The 20,099-nt window shown below is 16.9% G+C and overlaps 7 protein-coding genes and 9 non-coding genes across 16 annotated transcripts; all 16 read left to right on the forward strand. All coding sequences in view use genetic code 3, as the record gives it.

Moving 5' to 3' along the window:
* The first annotated feature begins 546 nt into the window (after positions 1 to 546).
* On the forward strand, positions 547 to 1,662 carry VAR1 (ribosomal protein VAR1). The gene has a single exon. The coding sequence runs from the start codon at positions 547 to 549 to the stop codon at positions 1,660 to 1,662; it is 1,116 nt and encodes a 371-aa protein (YP_009433693.1).
* An 873-nt stretch (positions 1,663 to 2,535) lies between these two features.
* On the forward strand, positions 2,536 to 2,620 carry CRD48_mgt01. The gene has a single exon. It is a non-coding gene; the product is annotated as a tRNA-Tyr (tRNA).
* A 143-nt stretch (positions 2,621 to 2,763) lies between these two features.
* On the forward strand, positions 2,764 to 2,837 carry CRD48_mgt02. The gene has a single exon. It is a non-coding gene; the product is annotated as a tRNA-Asn (tRNA).
* Positions 2,838 to 2,857: 20 nt separating this feature from the next.
* Positions 2,858 to 2,930, forward strand: CRD48_mgt03. Its single transcript has one exon. It is a non-coding gene; the product is annotated as a tRNA-Ala (tRNA).
* Positions 2,931 to 3,071: 141 nt separating this feature from the next.
* Positions 3,072 to 3,144, forward strand: CRD48_mgt04. Its single transcript has one exon. It is a non-coding gene; the product is annotated as a tRNA-Ile (tRNA).
* A 138-nt stretch (positions 3,145 to 3,282) lies between these two features.
* Positions 3,283 to 3,370, forward strand: CRD48_mgt05. Its single transcript has one exon. It is a non-coding gene; the product is annotated as a tRNA-Ser (tRNA).
* A 384-nt stretch (positions 3,371 to 3,754) lies between these two features.
* CRD48_mgt06 lies at positions 3,755 to 3,829 on the forward strand. Its single transcript has one exon. It is a non-coding gene; the product is annotated as a tRNA-Cys (tRNA).
* A 470-nt stretch (positions 3,830 to 4,299) lies between these two features.
* On the forward strand, positions 4,300 to 4,371 carry CRD48_mgt07. The gene has a single exon. It is a non-coding gene; the product is annotated as a tRNA-Val (tRNA).
* A 144-nt stretch (positions 4,372 to 4,515) lies between these two features.
* COX2 (cytochrome c oxidase subunit 2) lies at positions 4,516 to 5,259 on the forward strand. The gene has a single exon. It carries the CDS (start codon positions 4,516 to 4,518, stop codon positions 5,257 to 5,259), a length of 744 nt encoding a protein of 247 aa, YP_009433694.1.
* A 1,731-nt stretch (positions 5,260 to 6,990) lies between these two features.
* On the forward strand, positions 6,991 to 7,063 carry CRD48_mgt08. Its single transcript has one exon. It is a non-coding gene; the product is annotated as a tRNA-Thr (tRNA).
* Positions 7,064 to 7,065: 2 nt separating this feature from the next.
* Positions 7,066 to 7,139, forward strand: CRD48_mgt09. Its single transcript has one exon. It is a non-coding gene; the product is annotated as a tRNA-Glu (tRNA).
* A 378-nt stretch (positions 7,140 to 7,517) lies between these two features.
* On the forward strand, positions 7,518 to 8,672 carry COB (cytochrome b). Its single transcript has one exon. It carries the CDS (start codon positions 7,518 to 7,520, stop codon positions 8,670 to 8,672), a length of 1,155 nt encoding a protein of 384 aa, YP_009433695.1.
* A 3,425-nt stretch (positions 8,673 to 12,097) lies between these two features.
* On the forward strand, positions 12,098 to 19,739 carry COX1 (cytochrome c oxidase subunit 1; the record flags this gene model as incomplete). Its single annotated transcript has 4 exons — positions 12,098 to 12,484; positions 14,037 to 14,369; positions 17,661 to 17,840; positions 19,035 to 19,739. The coding sequence occupies 4 exons, from the start codon at positions 12,098 to 12,100 to the stop codon at positions 19,737 to 19,739; spliced, it is 1,605 nt and encodes a 534-aa protein (YP_009433696.1).
* Positions 14,016 to 15,371, forward strand: aI5 (cox1-i1 protein). The gene has a single exon. The coding sequence runs from the start codon at positions 14,016 to 14,018 to the stop codon at positions 15,369 to 15,371; it is 1,356 nt and encodes a 451-aa protein (YP_009433697.1).
* aI4 (cox1-i2 protein) lies at positions 16,200 to 17,420 on the forward strand. The gene has a single exon. The coding sequence runs from the start codon at positions 16,200 to 16,202 to the stop codon at positions 17,418 to 17,420; it is 1,221 nt and encodes a 406-aa protein (YP_009433698.1).
* Positions 17,658 to 18,881, forward strand: COX1 (cox1-i3 protein). Its single transcript has one exon. It carries the CDS (start codon positions 17,658 to 17,660, stop codon positions 18,879 to 18,881), a length of 1,224 nt encoding a protein of 407 aa, YP_009433699.1.
* Positions 19,740 to 20,099: the final 360 nt, after the last annotated feature.

Genomic DNA, 20,099 nt, shown 5'->3' on the forward strand with positions numbered 1-20,099 from the left:
TGAATCCCATTAAGAAGAAGTATTATATTAAAATTAATTCTCGCCAAATTACCACTTTAAATAGTGGTAATTTGGCGGATTATACATACATACATACATTTATATATACATATATATAAATATATAAAAATATATAAAAAAATATAATTTATATTAATAAATAGATATATTATATATATTCGCCAAAATCCCACTATTAGTGGGATTTTGGCGTAATAATATTATTCTTTTATTATAAAAATATGTATTTTTCTTTTTATATAAATAAAAGTTTAAATATATATTATATATTAAAATATATATTATATGTTAAAATATATATTATATATAAATAATATAACGCCAAAATCCCTCTTTAAGAGGGATTTTGGCGTATAAGATTATAATTATAATTATTAAAATTTTAATAATTTTTATTAATTTATTAATTATAAGTAGTAATTATAGACATAAATGTTAAATTATTAAATAATAATTTATCTAATAATATATATATATATATAATTTATATATATATGATATTATTTCTATTAATATATATATTAAATAAACATGAAAAACTTAAACATTATTAAAAATGAATTAAATAAAATTAATAATAATAATAAAAATCAAGTAAATTTATTAAAAGATTTATTATTATTATTAAATAATAAAAGATTAAACAACTCATTAAATAATAAGTATATTTGAAATTATTTAAATGAATTAAGTAATAAAGGTGTAAAATTACAACATTTAAATAATATGAATACTTGATCTTCACAAATTTATAAATTTAATAAAAATGAAGAAATTAATATTAATATTTATGATAGATTAGTTACTAAATTATTAACTAAATTATTAACTATTAATATTAATAATAATATCTTTAAATTAATTATTTCAAAACCTATCTTTGAACATAATATTAATAAAGTTAATATTAAATTCTTTTATTATATTTCTAATAATAATAAAAATAATAATATTAATAATGATAATAATAAATTAATTAATAGATTATATAATAATTATAAATTATCAATTAATGATAAATTAATTAATTTATTAAATAACAATTTAAATAGTATTAGTAATATTTTATCATTATATTATCAAAAAGATGTATCATTTGAGCCTATTCAATTAAAATATAATTATATGAATAGTGATATTTTAGCTAAATCTTTAAGAATTATGAATTCAAAAAGAAGTTTATCAATGAATAAAATTAAAAATTTAATTAATAATATGCCTAAATTAAATGATAAATTAATTAGTCAATCATATATTAATAATATTAATAATATTATGTTTAATAAATATAATAATATTATTACATCTATTAATAATAATAATGATAATGATAAATTATATAATATTGTATATAATAATCAAAATATTGATAGTATTGCTATGAATATTTTAATGTATAAATATTTAGTAGGTTTATCAATTCAATTAAAAGGTAGATTATCATCAAATAAATCTATTTCAAGATCAAATACTATGAATATTTTAAAAGGTACATTCAATAATTATAAAACTATTTGAGGTAATAGAATGATTAATACATATAAATTAAATTATATTCCGGTAAATCATAATATTACTAATATTTCTGATGTTAATAAAAATGGTAAATATAATATTAAAGTTAAATTAAATACTATTTAAATTATTATTAATTAATTAATTATTATAAATAAATACATAAATATTCTTTTTATATAATAATAATAGTAAGATTTACTAATAATAATTATTATTATTATGGCTCGTCCACTGCTTTAAAGCAGTGGACGAGCCATATATATATATATTATAGATACATATAATCTTTTATTCTCTTTTTAAATTATATTAAACCCGCGACTTTTTCACAATTAATGTGAAAAAGTCGCGGCTAATGTTAATTCTTACTAATAATATAAATATTATATAAAATATTATATAAATTATATAATATATAATTATATAAAATAAATTTATATATACATATATATATAACCGCCACTTTTCACCCATAATGGGTGAAAAGTGGCGGATAATATTTATTTAATACATATTATTATTTGTTAAATATTATATATAATAATATATTCTCTTATTTAATTAATATAATTATTATTATTTAATATATATTTATAATAATATATATAATAATATATATATCTAATATATATAGATCCACCGAAACCATCAATAAAATATTGATGGTTTCGGTGTATACAAATATTAATATTTACTAATAATAATAATTATTTATAATAATTATAATATTTATTTATATAAAAATGAACATATTAATTATATTATTCGCCAAAATCCCCTATTAATAGGGGATTTTGGCGATTATTATATATACATAAATTTTTAAATTATTATTATATAATAATATTACCCGCCACTTTTTCACATTGTGAAAAAGTGGCGGGGCAAATATTTAATATTATTTATATATAAAATATAAGTAAATTAGAAGATTATATATTAATATATAATATATAATAAATAAAAATAAAATAAAATAAAATAAAATAAAATTTAGGAGGGATCTCCAATGTTGGTAATTGGAGTTGAGCTGTAAACTCAATGACTGTGTTCTTCATAGGTTCGATTCCTATTCCCTTCAATATAAATATATAAAATATATAAAATATAAAAATATATAAATATTTATTAAAGCCCCATTTTACTTATTTAATAAGTAAAATGGGGCATAATCATATATTTTATTATAAATAAATAATATATTAAAATATATATATATTATAAAGTTTTTATAGCTTAATGGTTAAAGCTTCTCACTGTTAATGAGATGATATAGGTTCAATTCCTATTAAAAACTATTATTATATTTATTAATAAAGGGGTTATAGTTAAATTTGGTAGAACGAATGCTTTGCATGCATTTAATATGAGTTCAAGTCTCATTAACTCCATATATATATATATATATATATTTATATAATTTATAATAATTAATTATAATTAATATATATCCCGAAATTACACTTAGTGTAATTTCGGGATTTATAAATAGTATTAATATTATAATATAATAATATTATATATATTAAAAAGAAACTATAATTCAATCGGTTAGAATAGTATTTTGATAAGGTACCAATATAGGTTCAAGTCCTATTAGTTTCAATATTAAATTTATTTATAATACCGCATTAATTACCTATTTAAATAGGTAATTAATGCGGTCAATTAATTAATTAATAATAATATAATTATTATTATTATTTATATTTATTATATTATATTATATATATATTTATATAATGGATGGTTGACTGAGTGGTTTAAGGTGTAATACTTGAGATATTATAAGTCTTTTAGGCTTCGTAGGTTCAAATCCTACACCATTCGAATATTATATTATATTATAATAAATTATATTATATTATTTTTTGTTATAAAAATTTATATTATTATTATAATCCGCATAATACCACTTAATAAGTGGTATTATGCGGATATATATATTTATATATATATTATATATATATTAAATACATATATTTATTATTAATAATATAATTATTATTATTATTATTATTATTTATTTATTATAATAATAAAATTATATATAATATATCTTTACAATATTTCTCTATATATTTTTATATATATTTCTTTATATATTTATTAATAATATAATAATAGATCCGCGACTTTTTTTATAAAAAAGTCGCGGGATGTTAAAAGTACCATAATATTTATTTAATTATTATTATTATTATTATTATTATAAAGGAAATGTTGTTTAAAGGTTAAACTGTTAGATTGCAAATCTATACATTTAGAGTTCGATTCTCTACATTTCTTTAAATATATTAAATATTATATTAAATATTATATATATATATATTGCCCGCATAAATACTACTATAAAGTAGTATTTATGCGGGCTAGGCTATTTAATTTAATTTTATATTATTAAAATATAATATAATTATATTTTATATTATAAGTATATATTATAGTATATATTATAGTATATATATATAAAAAATATATATAAAAAGTATATATTAATAATAATATATCTTAAATCCCGCCATTCATTTGAAAAATGAATGGCGGGTTATATTTATATTATATATAAATAATAATCAAATAAATTATTTATTATTATTATTATAATAAATATTATATAATATTATATAATAAAAATAATATTATATTATTAATATTAATACTAATATTGGCACTTTTTCATATTATAAATATGAAAAAGTGCCTTATATATATATATATATAATTATATATTTTTAATTATAAGTAAGTAGAATTAAATAGAGATTAGCTTAATTGGCAGAGCATTCGTTTTACACGCGAAGGACATGAGTTCAAATCTCGTATCTCTAATATAAAAATATTAATTTAATAATAATAAATTATTATATTAATAAGTAATTTATATATATTATATATATAAATAAAGAAAATATTAAAAATATTATATTAATCAAAGTAATATCCTTTTATATAGTGATATAAATATATAATTAGATGTTTTATTTATTAAATTCAATTATTATGAATGATGTACCAACACCTTATGGTATGTATTTCCAAGATTCAGCTACACCTAATCAAGAAGGTATTTTAGAATTACATGATAATATTATGTTCTATTTATTTATTATTTTAGGTTTAGTATCTTGATTATTATTTACTATTGTAAGAACATATAGTAAAAACCCTATTGCATATAAATATATTAAACATGGTCAAACTATTGAAATTATTTGAACAATTTTCCCTGCAGTAGTATTATTAATTATTGCTTTCCCTTCATTCATTTTATTATATTTATGTGATGAAGTTATTTCTCCTGCTATGACTATTAAAGCTATTGGTTTACAATGATATTGAAAATATGAATACTCAGATTTCATTAATGATAATGGTGAAACAGTAGAATTTGAATCATATGTAATTCCAGAAGATTTATTAGAAGAAGGTCAATTAAGATTATTAGATACTGATACATCAGTAGTAGTACCTGTTGATACACATATTAGATTTGTAGTAACAGCAGCTGATGTTATTCATGATTTTGCTGTACCTAGTTTAGGTATTAAAGTTGATGCTTCACCAGGTAGATTAAATCAAGTATCTGCTTTAATTCAAAGAGAAGGTGTATTCTATGGACAATGTTCAGAAATTTGTGGACAATCACATTCAGCTATGCCTATTAAAATTGAAGCTGTATCATTACCTGCTTTCTTAGAATGATTAAATGATCAATAAGTTAGTATTACAGGTATATTTTAAATATTCTTTTATAATAATAATAATATATTATTATTATATATTATAATAATTAATAAAAATTGATTAATTAATTATAATCCGCCAAAATACCATTAAATGGTATTTTGGCGGAATTGTATATATATATATTTTTATATTATATGTATTATATTATATATTATATATATTTTTATATTATAATATATATTATATATTTATTTATCAATATTATGTAATATATTTTATATATAAAATCCTTAAAGAATATAATAATCCGCCAAAATACCATTTAATGGTATTTTGGCGGAATAATAGATTATTATATATTTTAATATTGCACTGGTTGAGGCTTATTTTACTCTTTTATTTATATTATTATTATTATAAATAATTTTTATTTAAATAAGATAATCCGCCAAAATACCATTAAATGGTATTTTGGCGGAATTGTATATATATATATTTTTATATTATATGTATTATATATATTATATATATTTATATATTATATATATTATATATTAACTCCTATTAGGTCGCCGCCATTATATTTATATAATGGCGGCGACATTATTATTATTATTATTATAATTATTATTATAATAATTCTTATTTATGAAACTTCTAAAGAATATAATAATCCGCCAAAATACCAAAGGTATTTTGGCGGGATAATATTAAACATTATTTTTTATTTAAATATTCATAAGAAAATTAATAAGAGAATCCGCCAAAATACCATTATAATGGTATTTTGGCGGGATAATATATTATTATATATTTTAATAATAAATAAATTAATTAATTAATAAATAATAATACAATAATTATTTATTAGTCTCGCACTGGTTGAGGCTTATCTTACTTTAATAAATATAAATCCCGCGACTTTTTTATAAAAAAAGTCGCGGGTGAGGAAAAAAGGGTTAATATATATATATAATATATATAAATATTATTATTAATTAAATTGCACAGGCTGAAGCTTATCTTCCCTTTTTTACCTTTGAAAAAAGGTAAAAAAGGGATATATTTATATATTATTTATTATTATTATTTTTATTATAAATAATTTTTATTATTATTATTTTTATTATTTATAATTATTATTATATATATATTGCATATATAATACAATAATATTATATTAATATTCGCCAAAATACCATTATAATGGTATTTTGGCGGATAATAAATTATATAATTATACATTTTTATAATAAATAAATAAATAATAATCATTATTATAAAGTTGCACTAGTTGAAGCTATATATTATTATTATAATTTTTATAATATAATAATTATTAATAATTTAATAAAAAAAATAATACAATAATTATAATCCGCCAAAATACCATTTAATGGTATTTTGGCGGATCTAATATATAATGTTTAATTAATTATATTTAATATAATTTTTATATAATTAATTATTATTATAATAATAATTATATATATATATATTGTATATATAATACAATAATATTATATTAATATTCGCCAAAATACCATAATATGGTATTTTGGCGAAGAATATATATGTATTAGTATATATTTAATAATATGATTATATATTTTTATATAATATACTTAAAAATTATAAAATAAATTAAATTAAATTATATTATATTATATTATATAAGGCACTTTTTCACATTTAAATGTGAAAAAGTGCCATTAATATATTTAATAGATTATTTATATATTAACAATATAAGTTAATATAGTTATATTAGCTTAATTGGTAGAGCATTCGTTTTGTAATCGAAAGGTTTGGAGTTCGAGTCTCTAATATAACATATGACCTTATCGTCTAATGGTTACGACATCATCTCTTCATGTTGAAAATATGGGTTCAATTCCCATTAAGGTTATTTATTATAATTATTATTAATTATAATAATAATATAAATAATATATAAATTATTTATATATCCTTTTTATATTTAAATATAATTATGGATTTGATAATAATAATAAATAAATAAATAAATTTTATTATTATTATATATAATTATTATATATATTGCATATATAATACAATAATATTATATTATATAATAAAAAATAATGTTAATAGATATATAATATATTATTATAAATAAATTATATTACCGCGATTCCTTTAATAAAGGAATCGCGGTTATTAATAATTAGATATTTTATAATAAATATATATATATTATAAATATATATTTTTATATATATTTTATTAAGATTAAGATTCATATAATATAATATATAAATTAAATTATGTCATTTAGAAAATCTAATATTTATTTAAATTTAGTAAATAGTTATATGATTGATTCTCCACAACCTTCATCAATTAATTATTGATGAAATTTAGGATCATTATTAGGATTATGTTTAGTAATTCAAATTGCAACAGGTATTTTTTTAGCAATGCATTATTCATCTAATATTGAATTAGCATTCTCATCAGTTGAACATATTATGAGAGATGTTCAAGGAGGTTGATTTATTAGATATGCTCATGCTAATGGTGCATCATTCTTCTTTATTTGTATGTATATTCATATTGGTAAAGGATTATATTATGGATCATATAGATCACCTAGAACATTAGTATGAAACGTTGGTGTTATTATTTTTGTATTAACAATGGCAGCTGCATTCTTAGGATATTGTTTAGTATATGGACAAATGAGTCATTGAGGTGCTACAGTTATTACTAATTTATTCTCAGCTATTCCATTAATTGGACAAGATATTGTATTATGATTATGAGGAGGTTTCTCAGTATCTAACCCTACAATTCAAAGATTCTTTGCATTCCATTACTTAGTACCATTTATTATTGCTGCTTGTGTAATTATGCATTTAATGGCATTACATACACATGGTTCATCAAATCCATTAGGTGTAACAGGTAATTTAGATAGATTACCAATGCATGGATACTTTATTTTCAAAGATTTAATTACAGTATTTGTATTCTTAATTTTCTTCTCATTATTTGTATTCTTCTCACCTAATACATTAGGACATCCTGATAACTATATTCCAGGTAATCCATTAGTAACACCAGCATCAATTGTACCTGAATGATACTTATTACCATTCTATGCTATTTTAAGATCAGTACCTGATAAATTATTAGGAGTATTAACAATGTTTGGTGCTATTTTAATTTTATTAGTATTACCTATTACAGATAGAAGTGTTATTAGAGGTAATGCTTTCAAAGTATTCTCTAAATTCTTCTTCTTCTTATTTATTGCTAATTTCATCTTATTAGGACATTTAGGTGAATGTCATGTAGAAGTTCCATTTGTTACTATGGGACAAATTGCTACAGTTATTTACTTCGGTTACTTTATTGTAATTGTACCAGTTGTATCAACAATTGAAAATGTATTATTCTATGTAGGTAGAAAAAATTAATAATAAATAAATTAATTAATTAAATATTCTTTTATAATATATTATAATATATATTTTCTCTTATTAAATATAATATTTTATAATAAAATATTATGTAAGAGAATATTATATCTATTTATATCTGGCACTTTTTCATACATTTTGTATGAAAAAGTGCCATTATTATTTATTATTATTATTATTATATTTATATTATATATTATATATTATATATTATAATATTATAATATTTTATATTAAATATTAGCCGCCACTTTTTCACACTAATTGTGAAAAAGTGGCGGGTTTAGTATATTATAATTATTATTATAATTATTATTAATATAATGATTAATAAATAATGATAAATTATAAATTCGCCAAATTCCCAAAGGGAATTTGGCGAATATGTATTAAAGATATATATTTTATATTTATTTTTATATATTATATATATATAAATATTTTTCAATATGAAATATAAATATATTTTATATATTATTATTATTATTAAAATACTAATCTATTTATATTATATTATATATATTATGTCGCCGCCGAAGGCGGCGACATATAATATTATATTTTATATTATATATTATATATTATATATTATTTTATAATATTATAATTATTATTATTATAATTATTCTAATTATTATTATTAATATAAATAATAAATAATGATAAATTATAAATTCGCCAAATTCCCTTTGGGAATTTGGCGAGTATGTATTATATATATATATATATATATTTATTTATTATATATTTATTTTAATTATATATTAATATTTAACAATATAGAATGTAAATATATTTATATATCTGGCACTTTTTCATATATTTTATATGAAAAAGTGCCATTATTTATTATTTATTATTTATTATTTATTATTTATTATTTATTATTTATTATTTATTATTGTTATTATTATTATTATATTTATGTTTTATATTATATATATTATAATATATTATATATTATTATATAATATTATAATTTTAATTATTATAAATATAATTAATAAATATAAATTCGCCAAATTACCAAAGGTAATTTGGCGAGTATCTTTCTATTAAAGATATATATTTTATATTTATTTATATATATTATATAAATATTTTTAAATAATATTAATCTATTTATATTATTATATTATATTTATATATTGTATTTTTATTATAATATTTATTATTATAATAAATAATAAATAATTTCTAATTCGCCAAATTCCCTTTGGGAATTTGGCGAGTATGTATTAAATATATATTTATTTAATATATATTTATATATTATGAAATATAAATATATTTTATATATTATTATTATTATTAATTAATTATTATATATTATCTAATATAATATATTATATAACATAATTTCGCCAAAATCCCCTTTTTAAAAGGGGATTTTGGCGAATAATCATATATATCATATTATTATTATTAATTATTATGGAGAATTTATATATATAAATAATAATATTTTATTATTATTATTATAAATTTATTTAAAATAAAATATTATATATATATGTATAATTCGCCAAATTACCTTTGGTAATTTGGCGAATATTATTCTTATTATTCTTATTATTAATATTATTATTTTAATCTATTAAGTGATAAATTATATATTATTAATATAATAATTAAATAAATTATAATTAATAAATATTATATTATATTATATTATATAATATAAACAATATAATTACGCCAAAATGCCTATTAAAAGGCATTTTGGCGTATAATTAATTATATATATTATTTTTCTTTTATAAAATATATATTTTTATTTAAAATTAATAATATATTAAATATTGTTCTATAATAGAATTTATTCATTATATATAATATTTTATTTATTATATATAACGCCAAAATGCCAAAGGCATTTTGGCGTATAATAAATATATATATTATTATTATAACTAATTAATATTATTATTAATATTATAATTAATCTTTTACTTAATTAATTAATGTAATATAATGTAATTAATATTATTTTTATATATAAAGAATAATAAAAATATGTTTAATATATATTATTATTATCTAATACCGCCTTTTAATCCTATTCTATTAATAGGATTAAAAGGCGAATAATTTATTTTATTTAAGGATATTTTATATATTATTATAATTAATTTATTACTAATTATAATTTTTATTATATATATAATAAAATATATATATTATATATCTATTATAGATAAATAAATAAATATATATATATATAACGCCAAAATTCCTTTGGAATTTTGGCGTATAATCTAATTAATATTATTATTATCATAATTATTATTATAATTATATTATATTATATTATCAATTTTATTATTATATTATTTTATATTATATTAATAATATATTATAAAAAATTATTAAATATATATATACGCCAAAATTCCAAAGGAATTTTGGCGAATACTATTATTGATATTTATTATTATTAATAATATTATATATTTTTATAAATTATTATTTTAAATTAGAAGTTAATATATTAATATAACATTATTATATATATAATTTATATAATTATATATCCGCCAAAATTCCTTTGGAATTTTGGCAATTTTTATTCTTTACCTAAGAATATATATCTTAAAAATAATATTATTATATTATTAATAATAAATAATTATAAATAAAAAGGATAAATAAATAAATAATAATCCGCCAAAATTCCTTTGGAATTTTGGCGGATAATATATTATATGATATATATTTAATTTATAAAGAATATTATATTTAATATTATTTAATATATATATATGTATGTAAATAAATATATAAATATATAAATAACCCGCCAAATTACCACTTTTAGTGGTAATTTGGCGGGATTTAATTTAATACAATATTATTATTATAATTAATTTAATACAATATTATTATTATAATTAATTTAATACAATATTATTATTTATATTAATTTAATACAATATTATTATTTATATTATATTTTTTATATTATTATATATAAATAAGACATAAATAAATATATATAACGCCAAAATTCCAAAGGAATTTTGGCGAATAATCTTATTATTATCATATATATTATATATATAATTATAATTATTTATATTATTTTATATTATAAATAATAATATTATTTAAAAGAAATATAAAATATACGCCAAAATTCCAAAGGAATTTTGGCGAATAATATAATATATTATAATATAATATAATATTAATGGAAAATATCAATAATAATAATATTATTATATAATTTTTAATTTATAAGTAGAATATATTTTTATAAAATGATATTCCTAATTATATAATATATAAATATAATATATATTATATATAACTTTAAAAATAGACAAGAAATATTATGTAAAATTACAAAATAATATAACTAATCTTAAATATTTTTATTAAATATGTTATAGATATTTAAATAAAAGTATAAAATTAAATTTATGATCGAAAGATGATTATATTCAACAAATGCTAAAGATATTGCAGTATTATACTTTATCTTCGCTATTTTCTGTGGTATGGCTGGTACAGCTATGTCATTAATTATTAGATTAGAGTTAGCTGCTCCCGGTAATCAAGTATTAGCCGGAAATCATCAATTGTTCAACGTCTTAGTAGTTGGGCACGCCGTATTGATGATTTTCTTCTTAGTAATGCCCGCATTAATTGGAGGTTTTGGTAACTATTTATTACCTTTAATGATTGGTGCATCAGATATGTCTTTTGCTAGATTAAACAATATTTCATTCTGATGTTTACCACCTGCTTTAGTATGTTTAGTAACATCAACTTTAGTAGAATCAGGTGCAGGTACAGGATGAACTGTATTAATTTTATTAATTATGGAGGAAATATGCAGTTTTAAAATGTCACTCGATGCGTGAAAAATCTTATATAATAATAATAAATATATTATTATTATATGTTTATTAAACTACTCAATTATTTTGCCAATTTTTCATATAAAATGAAAAATTGGCAAATATTTTAAATTAGTAAAAATGTTTAATATTATAGATCAATATGCCAGGATAATTTTATTTATCTTTCAGAGACTCAATGTGACAAAAATTAAAAATTATTCAACTATAAAAACTAATAAAAGTTATTTTAATATAAATGAATGATTAGTAGGTTTAACAGATGCTAATGGTTTATTTATTATTAATAATAATAATAATAATAATAATTTAATATTTAAAATTACAGTATTAAAAAATAATGCTCAATTATTATATAAAATTAAATCTTATTTAAAAATTGGTTCTATTATTTATAATAATAATACTAATAAAGTATCTTATATTATTAAAAATAAAAACCATTTATTAAATATTATTATTCCTATTTTTGATAATTATTCATTATTAACATATAATAAAAAAATAGATTATTTAAAATTTAAAGAATATTTATTATTAAATAATAATAATAATAATAATAATGAGAATCCCGCGGAATATTCTAGTTATATGACTAGAAATTCCGCGGGATTTATTAATATGAATAATAATATTAATATTAATAATAATAATAATCATATTAATCAAATTATAACTAAATCTTGATTAATTGGTTATATTGAAATAAATAATTGTTTTTATATTAATAAATCTTTAAATTATGTACATATATTTAATTTAATTATAAATAAAAATGATTATAATATTTTATATAATATTAAATTATTATTAAATATTAAGAATGAAATTATTTATGAAAATAATATATATAAATTAGAAACAATAAATAATATTGATATTGATAATATTATTAAATATTTTAAATTTAATAATCATAAATCTAGATTTTTAGGTTTAAAATCATATGAATTTAAAATTTGATGAAGATCATTTTATAAATATAAAAATAATAAAAATAATTCTAAATTATTATTTATTAAAAATTTATTAAATAAAGTAAATAATTTTTAATTTTAAGGTATAGTCCAAACAATATAGTAATATATTGAAATATTATTAATTAGATTAATTAATAATATATATATATATATATATATTTATATAATTTATATTAATATATATAATAATAATATAATATAATGTATAATATTATAATAATATAATCCCGCCACTTTTTATAAAAAGTGGCGGGTAAGATTAATGAATAAATTAATTAATTAATCGCCAAAATTCCAAAGGAATTTTGGCGAATATAAATATATATCAAAATATATATAATATAATATATATATAATATATATATAATATTAAAATAATAATATTAATATATAATATTATAATAAAAATATTAATATAATTCATTAATTAATTAATCGCCAAAATTCCAAAGGAATTTTGGCGAATATTAATTATAATAATTATATTTTTTATATAAATATATATATATAAAATTTGATATCCTCCATTATCTTCAATCCAAGCCCATTCAGGACCTAGTGTTGATTTAGCTATTTTTGCTTTACATTTAACTTCTATTTCTTCATTATTAGGTGCTATTAATTTCATTGTAACTACTTTAAATATGAGAACAAATGGTATGACAATGCATAGATTACCATTATTCGTATGAGCTATTTTCATTACAGCTTTCTTATTATTATTATCATTACCAGTATTATCAGCTGGAGTTACTATGTTATTATTAGATAGAAACTTCAATACTTCATTCTTCGAAGTAGCTGGTGGTGGTGATCCAGTATTATATCAACACTTGTTTTTTATCCCAATTTATACTAAATTATTAAATAATAATAATAATTATTTATCTTCTTCTTTTCAATTATTAACATTTAATAAAGATAAATTCAATTTTAATGAATTTTATATAAAATATAAAGAATTAAAACCTAATAATAAAATTCCTAATTCTAAATTTTTAGAATGATTTATTGGTTATTTTGAAAATAATGGTACATTTATTTTAATAAAAAAAGGAGAAATTTCTGTAATAATTACAGAATCTTCTAATAATATGATTAATGGCACTTCTTTATGTAATAAAGAAGTGCCAAAAGATGTATTAAAATATATTCAATCTAATTTAAATATAGGAAATATTAGTGAATTATCTAAAAAAGATAAAACATATAAATGATATGTTAATAATAGAAGAGATATTATTTTATTATCTTTAATTTTTAATGGTAATTTAGTATTACCTACTAAATATGGTAAATTTATAATTTTTTTAGCTAAATTAAATGAAAAATTATTAAAAAATAATGAATCTATAATTATTTTAAAAAATTATTGTAAATTACCTACTTTAAATGATTCTTGATTATCAGGATTTATTGATGGTAATAGTAAATTTAATTTAAATATTAATAATAATATAAATAATAATATAAATAATAATAATAATAATAGATATGGCACTTTTTCTCCTATTATAGGAGAAAAAGTGCCTTATAACTTAAAATTTAAATTCTCTTTATCTTTAAAACATAATATTAATAAATATGTATTAGAACATATTTTATTATTATTTAATAATAATAATAATAATACTAATAATAATATTAGTATTAATAATAATATTAAAGATAATATTTGAGAATTATCATTTAAAGGTTTAAATAATTATTTATTAATTAATAAATATTTAAAAGAATATCCATTATTAACTAATAAATCTTATAAATTAAAAAATATTAATTATATTATTAATAATAAAAATAATATTAATAAAGAAGAGATAAAAAAATTATTAAAGATTATTAATAAATAATCCTGTGTCTCGCCCTCTGCTTAAGCAGAGGGCGAGACCTCAGGTCAGTATAAATAAAAATATTTGAAACAAAGGAAATAGTTTAACGTAAGTTAATTATAAATAATATAACAGTGTTAAAAAAAAGATTATATTACTTTTTATATATATAAATATATAAAAAGAATAAATATTATATATAATATATATATATATATATATAATTAATATATTAATTGAATAAAAATATATAATAAATAATATTATATTATAATTTATATATTATTGGCCCTTATCTTTCCTTATTTAAAGGAAAGATAAGGGCCCAATTAACTATTAATTAATTAATTATAATAATAATTTATAATTATTATTATAATTTTTAATATATATATATTATTTAATATACTATTTCCTAGTATTATAAATAAATATTTATAATGCAACATTGATGGTACGGTCAACAATCTCTCAAATTTAGACCGTCGGTTTTATATAATAATAATTATTATTATATATGATCGCTACAGACTGCTTCATCAATGGGTGATATATATATATATATATTAATATATATATTGCTTAATGTACAGTCGGAATCACTTATTAATATATAAAAATTATATATATAAAATTAAATAAATATATAATAAAAAATAATATGAATAAATAATATATATATGGGCTTTCCCTTTGCTTAATAAGCAAAGGGAAAGCCTTTAATAAAATATATTATATTAATATAATATCATATATGATATTATATTTCATTATTTATTATATAATATATATAATTATATTAATAAGGTCATATATTTTTATATGAGATATATACTATAGAGTCAATTTATAATAATAATTATAATTAAAGATAGTATATTATTTAGATTTGGATTCTTCGGTCAAGATGGCCCCTTAACATTCTTTACAATATTATTAGAATATAATAATATTATAGAGTTTATATTATTGAATTCCACTATATGCTGGAAATTATTCTTACCAGCCACTTTTACAGAATATGTAAAAGTGGCAGGAAATTTATTAATTACTATTTATATAAGACCATTTATTAAAAATATGGCCATAAAAGTTAAAATATTAATAAATTATAATAACAATCAGCAGAAAACCAAAAATAAATTTATTTTTAATAAATTTTATTTAGTAGGATTCTCAGAGACTATATGTGGAATATTTAATTATAATAATAATAATATGATTATTAATAATAATACTAATATAAATATTAATATGTCTGGCACTTTTTCAGATATAGAATCTGAAAAAGTGCCTATAAATAATAATAATAATAATAATAATAATTATAATAATCATTTTAATATATCTTCTATAGATAATAAAGATAAATTTAATGAATGATTAGCTGGTTTAATTGATGGAGATGGATATTTTGGAATTACAAGTAAAAAATATCCTAATTGTGAAATTACATTAGATTTAAAAGATGAAAAAACCTTAAGACAAATTCAAAATAAATTTGGTGGATCAATTAAATTAAGAAATGGAATTAATGCTATTAGATATAGATTACATAATAAAGAAGGTATAATTAAATTAATCAATGCTGTTAATGGTAACATTAGAAATAGTAAAAGATTAGTTCAATTTAACCAAGTATGTAATTTATTAAATATTAAAGTTATTCCACCTATTGATTTAAATATTGATAATGCTTGATTTATAGGTTTTTTTGATGCTGATGGAACAATTACTTATTCATTAAAAAATAATAATCCTCAATTAACAATTTCAGTAACTAATAAATATTATATAGATGTAAAATATTTTAAAGATGTATTAGGAGGTAATATTTATTTTGATAAAGCTCAAAATGGTTATTTTAAATGATCAATTCAAAGTAAAAAAGATATTTTATATTTTAAAGATAATTATATAAAAAATAATCCTTCAAGAACAAAAAAAATAAATAGATTATTATTAATTAATACATATTATAAATTAAAAGATATAAAAGCATATAAAGAAGATATTAATTCTTGTTTATATAAAGCTTGATTAAAATTTAATGAAAAATGAAATAATTAAATAAAGAGATAGTCCAAATTTATTATTATAAATAATTCTTTTATATATAATAGTAATAGATAATAATATATATAGATATATATTGGCTTTTTTCCACTTAATAAAGTGGAAAAAAGCCATTTAGAAATATATTCTATTCTTCTATAAGGTCGCCGCCATTATTTATAATGGCGGCGACATTATATTAATATTAATATTATATTATATTAAAATATTATATATTATTTATAATAATAAATGCATCCAGAAGTTTATATTTTAATTATCCCTGGTTTTGGTATCATTAGCCATATTGTTTCAACATATTCTAAAAAACCAGTATTCGGTGAAGTTTCAATGGTTTATGCTATGGCTTCAATTGGTTTATTAGGATTCTTAGTTTGATCACATCATATGTATATTGTAGGTTTAGATGCAGATACCTTAAAAGTCTTAGTGTCGTTAAATATGGTAACATATTTATTATTATTTAGCTATATGCCGGAAACTTTATACTATTCTAAGATTATAATCCACTTATTTAAATTAAAATATTCGGAAAAATTTATAATCTTATTTAGAAATAATATTTCTAATAATAAACAATCGGCAAGTAATTTAACTTCTTATGAAAATGATAAAATTTCTGAACATAGACCAATTTATAATAAATTAAAAGATGATGAATCTTTAGGTTATTATTTATCTGGTTTAATTGAAGGAAATGGAAATATTGATAAAAAAATAATTAGTATTAATATAAATTATAAAGATATTAAAAATGCTTATTATTTAAAAAAAATAATTGGTTATGGTAGAGTTATAAAATATTCAAATACTAATACTAATACTAATATTAATACAAATGCCGCGACTTTTTCACAGTGTGAAAAAGTCGCGGCTAATATAAATAGAAATATTAATATTAAATTAATTTTTGATAATAAAAATGCAAGAAAAAGAGTATTTGAATTAATTAATGGTAAATTATTAGGTTTATCTAAATATAAACAATTATTAGATATAGAATATGATAAAGAATTTAATTTACCAATTAAACCTATTGTTAATTTTAATTTATGAGATAATCCTTGATTATCAGGATTTATTGATAGTAAAGGTTCATTTATTATTAAAATTATTAAATCAAAAATAAATAAAACAGATTATAATATTAAAATTATATTAAAAATTGAACAAGAATATAATTATTTATTAAAACATGTACAAAATACTTTAGGTGGTAATATTTATATTTTAAATAAAGAAAATAATAAAACAATTTATCAATATTCATCTAATAATTATAAAAATGCTTATAATATTATTAAATATTTATCAAAATTTCCACCTTTACATAATAGTAAATATATTCATTTCTTAAAATGATATAAAGTATATTTAATTATTCAAAATAAAAATCATTTAAATAATGAAGGTTTAGATAAAATTAAATCTATCAAAAAGAACTTCAGAGACTAGTACGCTAAATATCCTGTATTAAAATACAGCATTTAAACCTTATATAATTATTAATAATATAATAATTATATTAAATAACCCAACATAGATATATCTATGTTGGGTATAGGATAAAGATACAGTCCATTATAAAATTATTATTAATTTTTATAGACTAGAGCTTACTTCACTTCAGCTACAATGATTATTGCTATCCCAACTGGTATTAAAATTTTCTCATGATTAGCTACTATTTATGGTGGTTCAATTAGATTAGCAGTACCTATGTTATATGCTATCGCCTTCTTATTCTTATTCACTATTGGTGGATTAACAGGAGTTGCTTTAGCTAATGCTTCATTAGATGTAGCATTCCATGATACATATTATGTAGTAGGTCACTTCCATTATGTATTATCAATGGGTGCTATCTTCTCATTATTTGCAGGATATTACTATTGAAGTCCTCAAATTTTAGGATTATACTATAATGAAAAATTAGCTCAAATTCAATTCTGATTAATTTTTGTAGGTGCTAACGTAATTTTCTTACCTATGCATTTCTTAGGAGTAAATGGTATGCCTAGAAGAATTCCAGATTATCCTGATGCTTTTGCAGGTTGAAATTATGTTGCATCAATTGGTTCAATTATTGCTGTATTCTCTTTATTCTTATATATTTACATTGTATACGATCAATTAGTAAATGGATTAGAAAATAAAGTAAATAACAAATCAGTAATTTATGCTAAAGGACCTGATTTCGTAGAATCAAATCAAATTTTCGCTATTAATAAAGTTAAATCTTCATCTATTGAATTCTTATTAACTTCTCCACCTGCTGTTCATACATTCAATACACCAGCAGTACAATCATAATAATATATATATTATATTATATATATTATTTTTCTTAAATATTCTTTTTTATTATTAATAAATTCCTTAAATTAAACTAACCGCGAATGTATTTATAATACATTCGCGGTATATTATATATATAATTAATATTATTTAATACTTTTTTATTTATTAATATATTTATTTATTATTATTATAATAAATAATAAACATAAAAATAGTTAGTTAAATAAATAATTAATTACCCGCCAGTCTCCTACATAGAAGGAGACTGGCGGAATAATATAACATATATTATTTATATATATATAAATAGAATAATTATTATATATTCATTATTATAATTTTTTATTATTATTAAAATTATTAATATAATAT

Source organism: Kluyveromyces marxianus (assembly GCF_001417885.1).
Source record: "Kluyveromyces marxianus DMKU3-1042 mitochondrial DNA, complete genome".
Taxonomy (NCBI): Eukaryota; Fungi; Ascomycota; class Saccharomycetes; order Saccharomycetales; family Saccharomycetaceae; genus Kluyveromyces; species Kluyveromyces marxianus.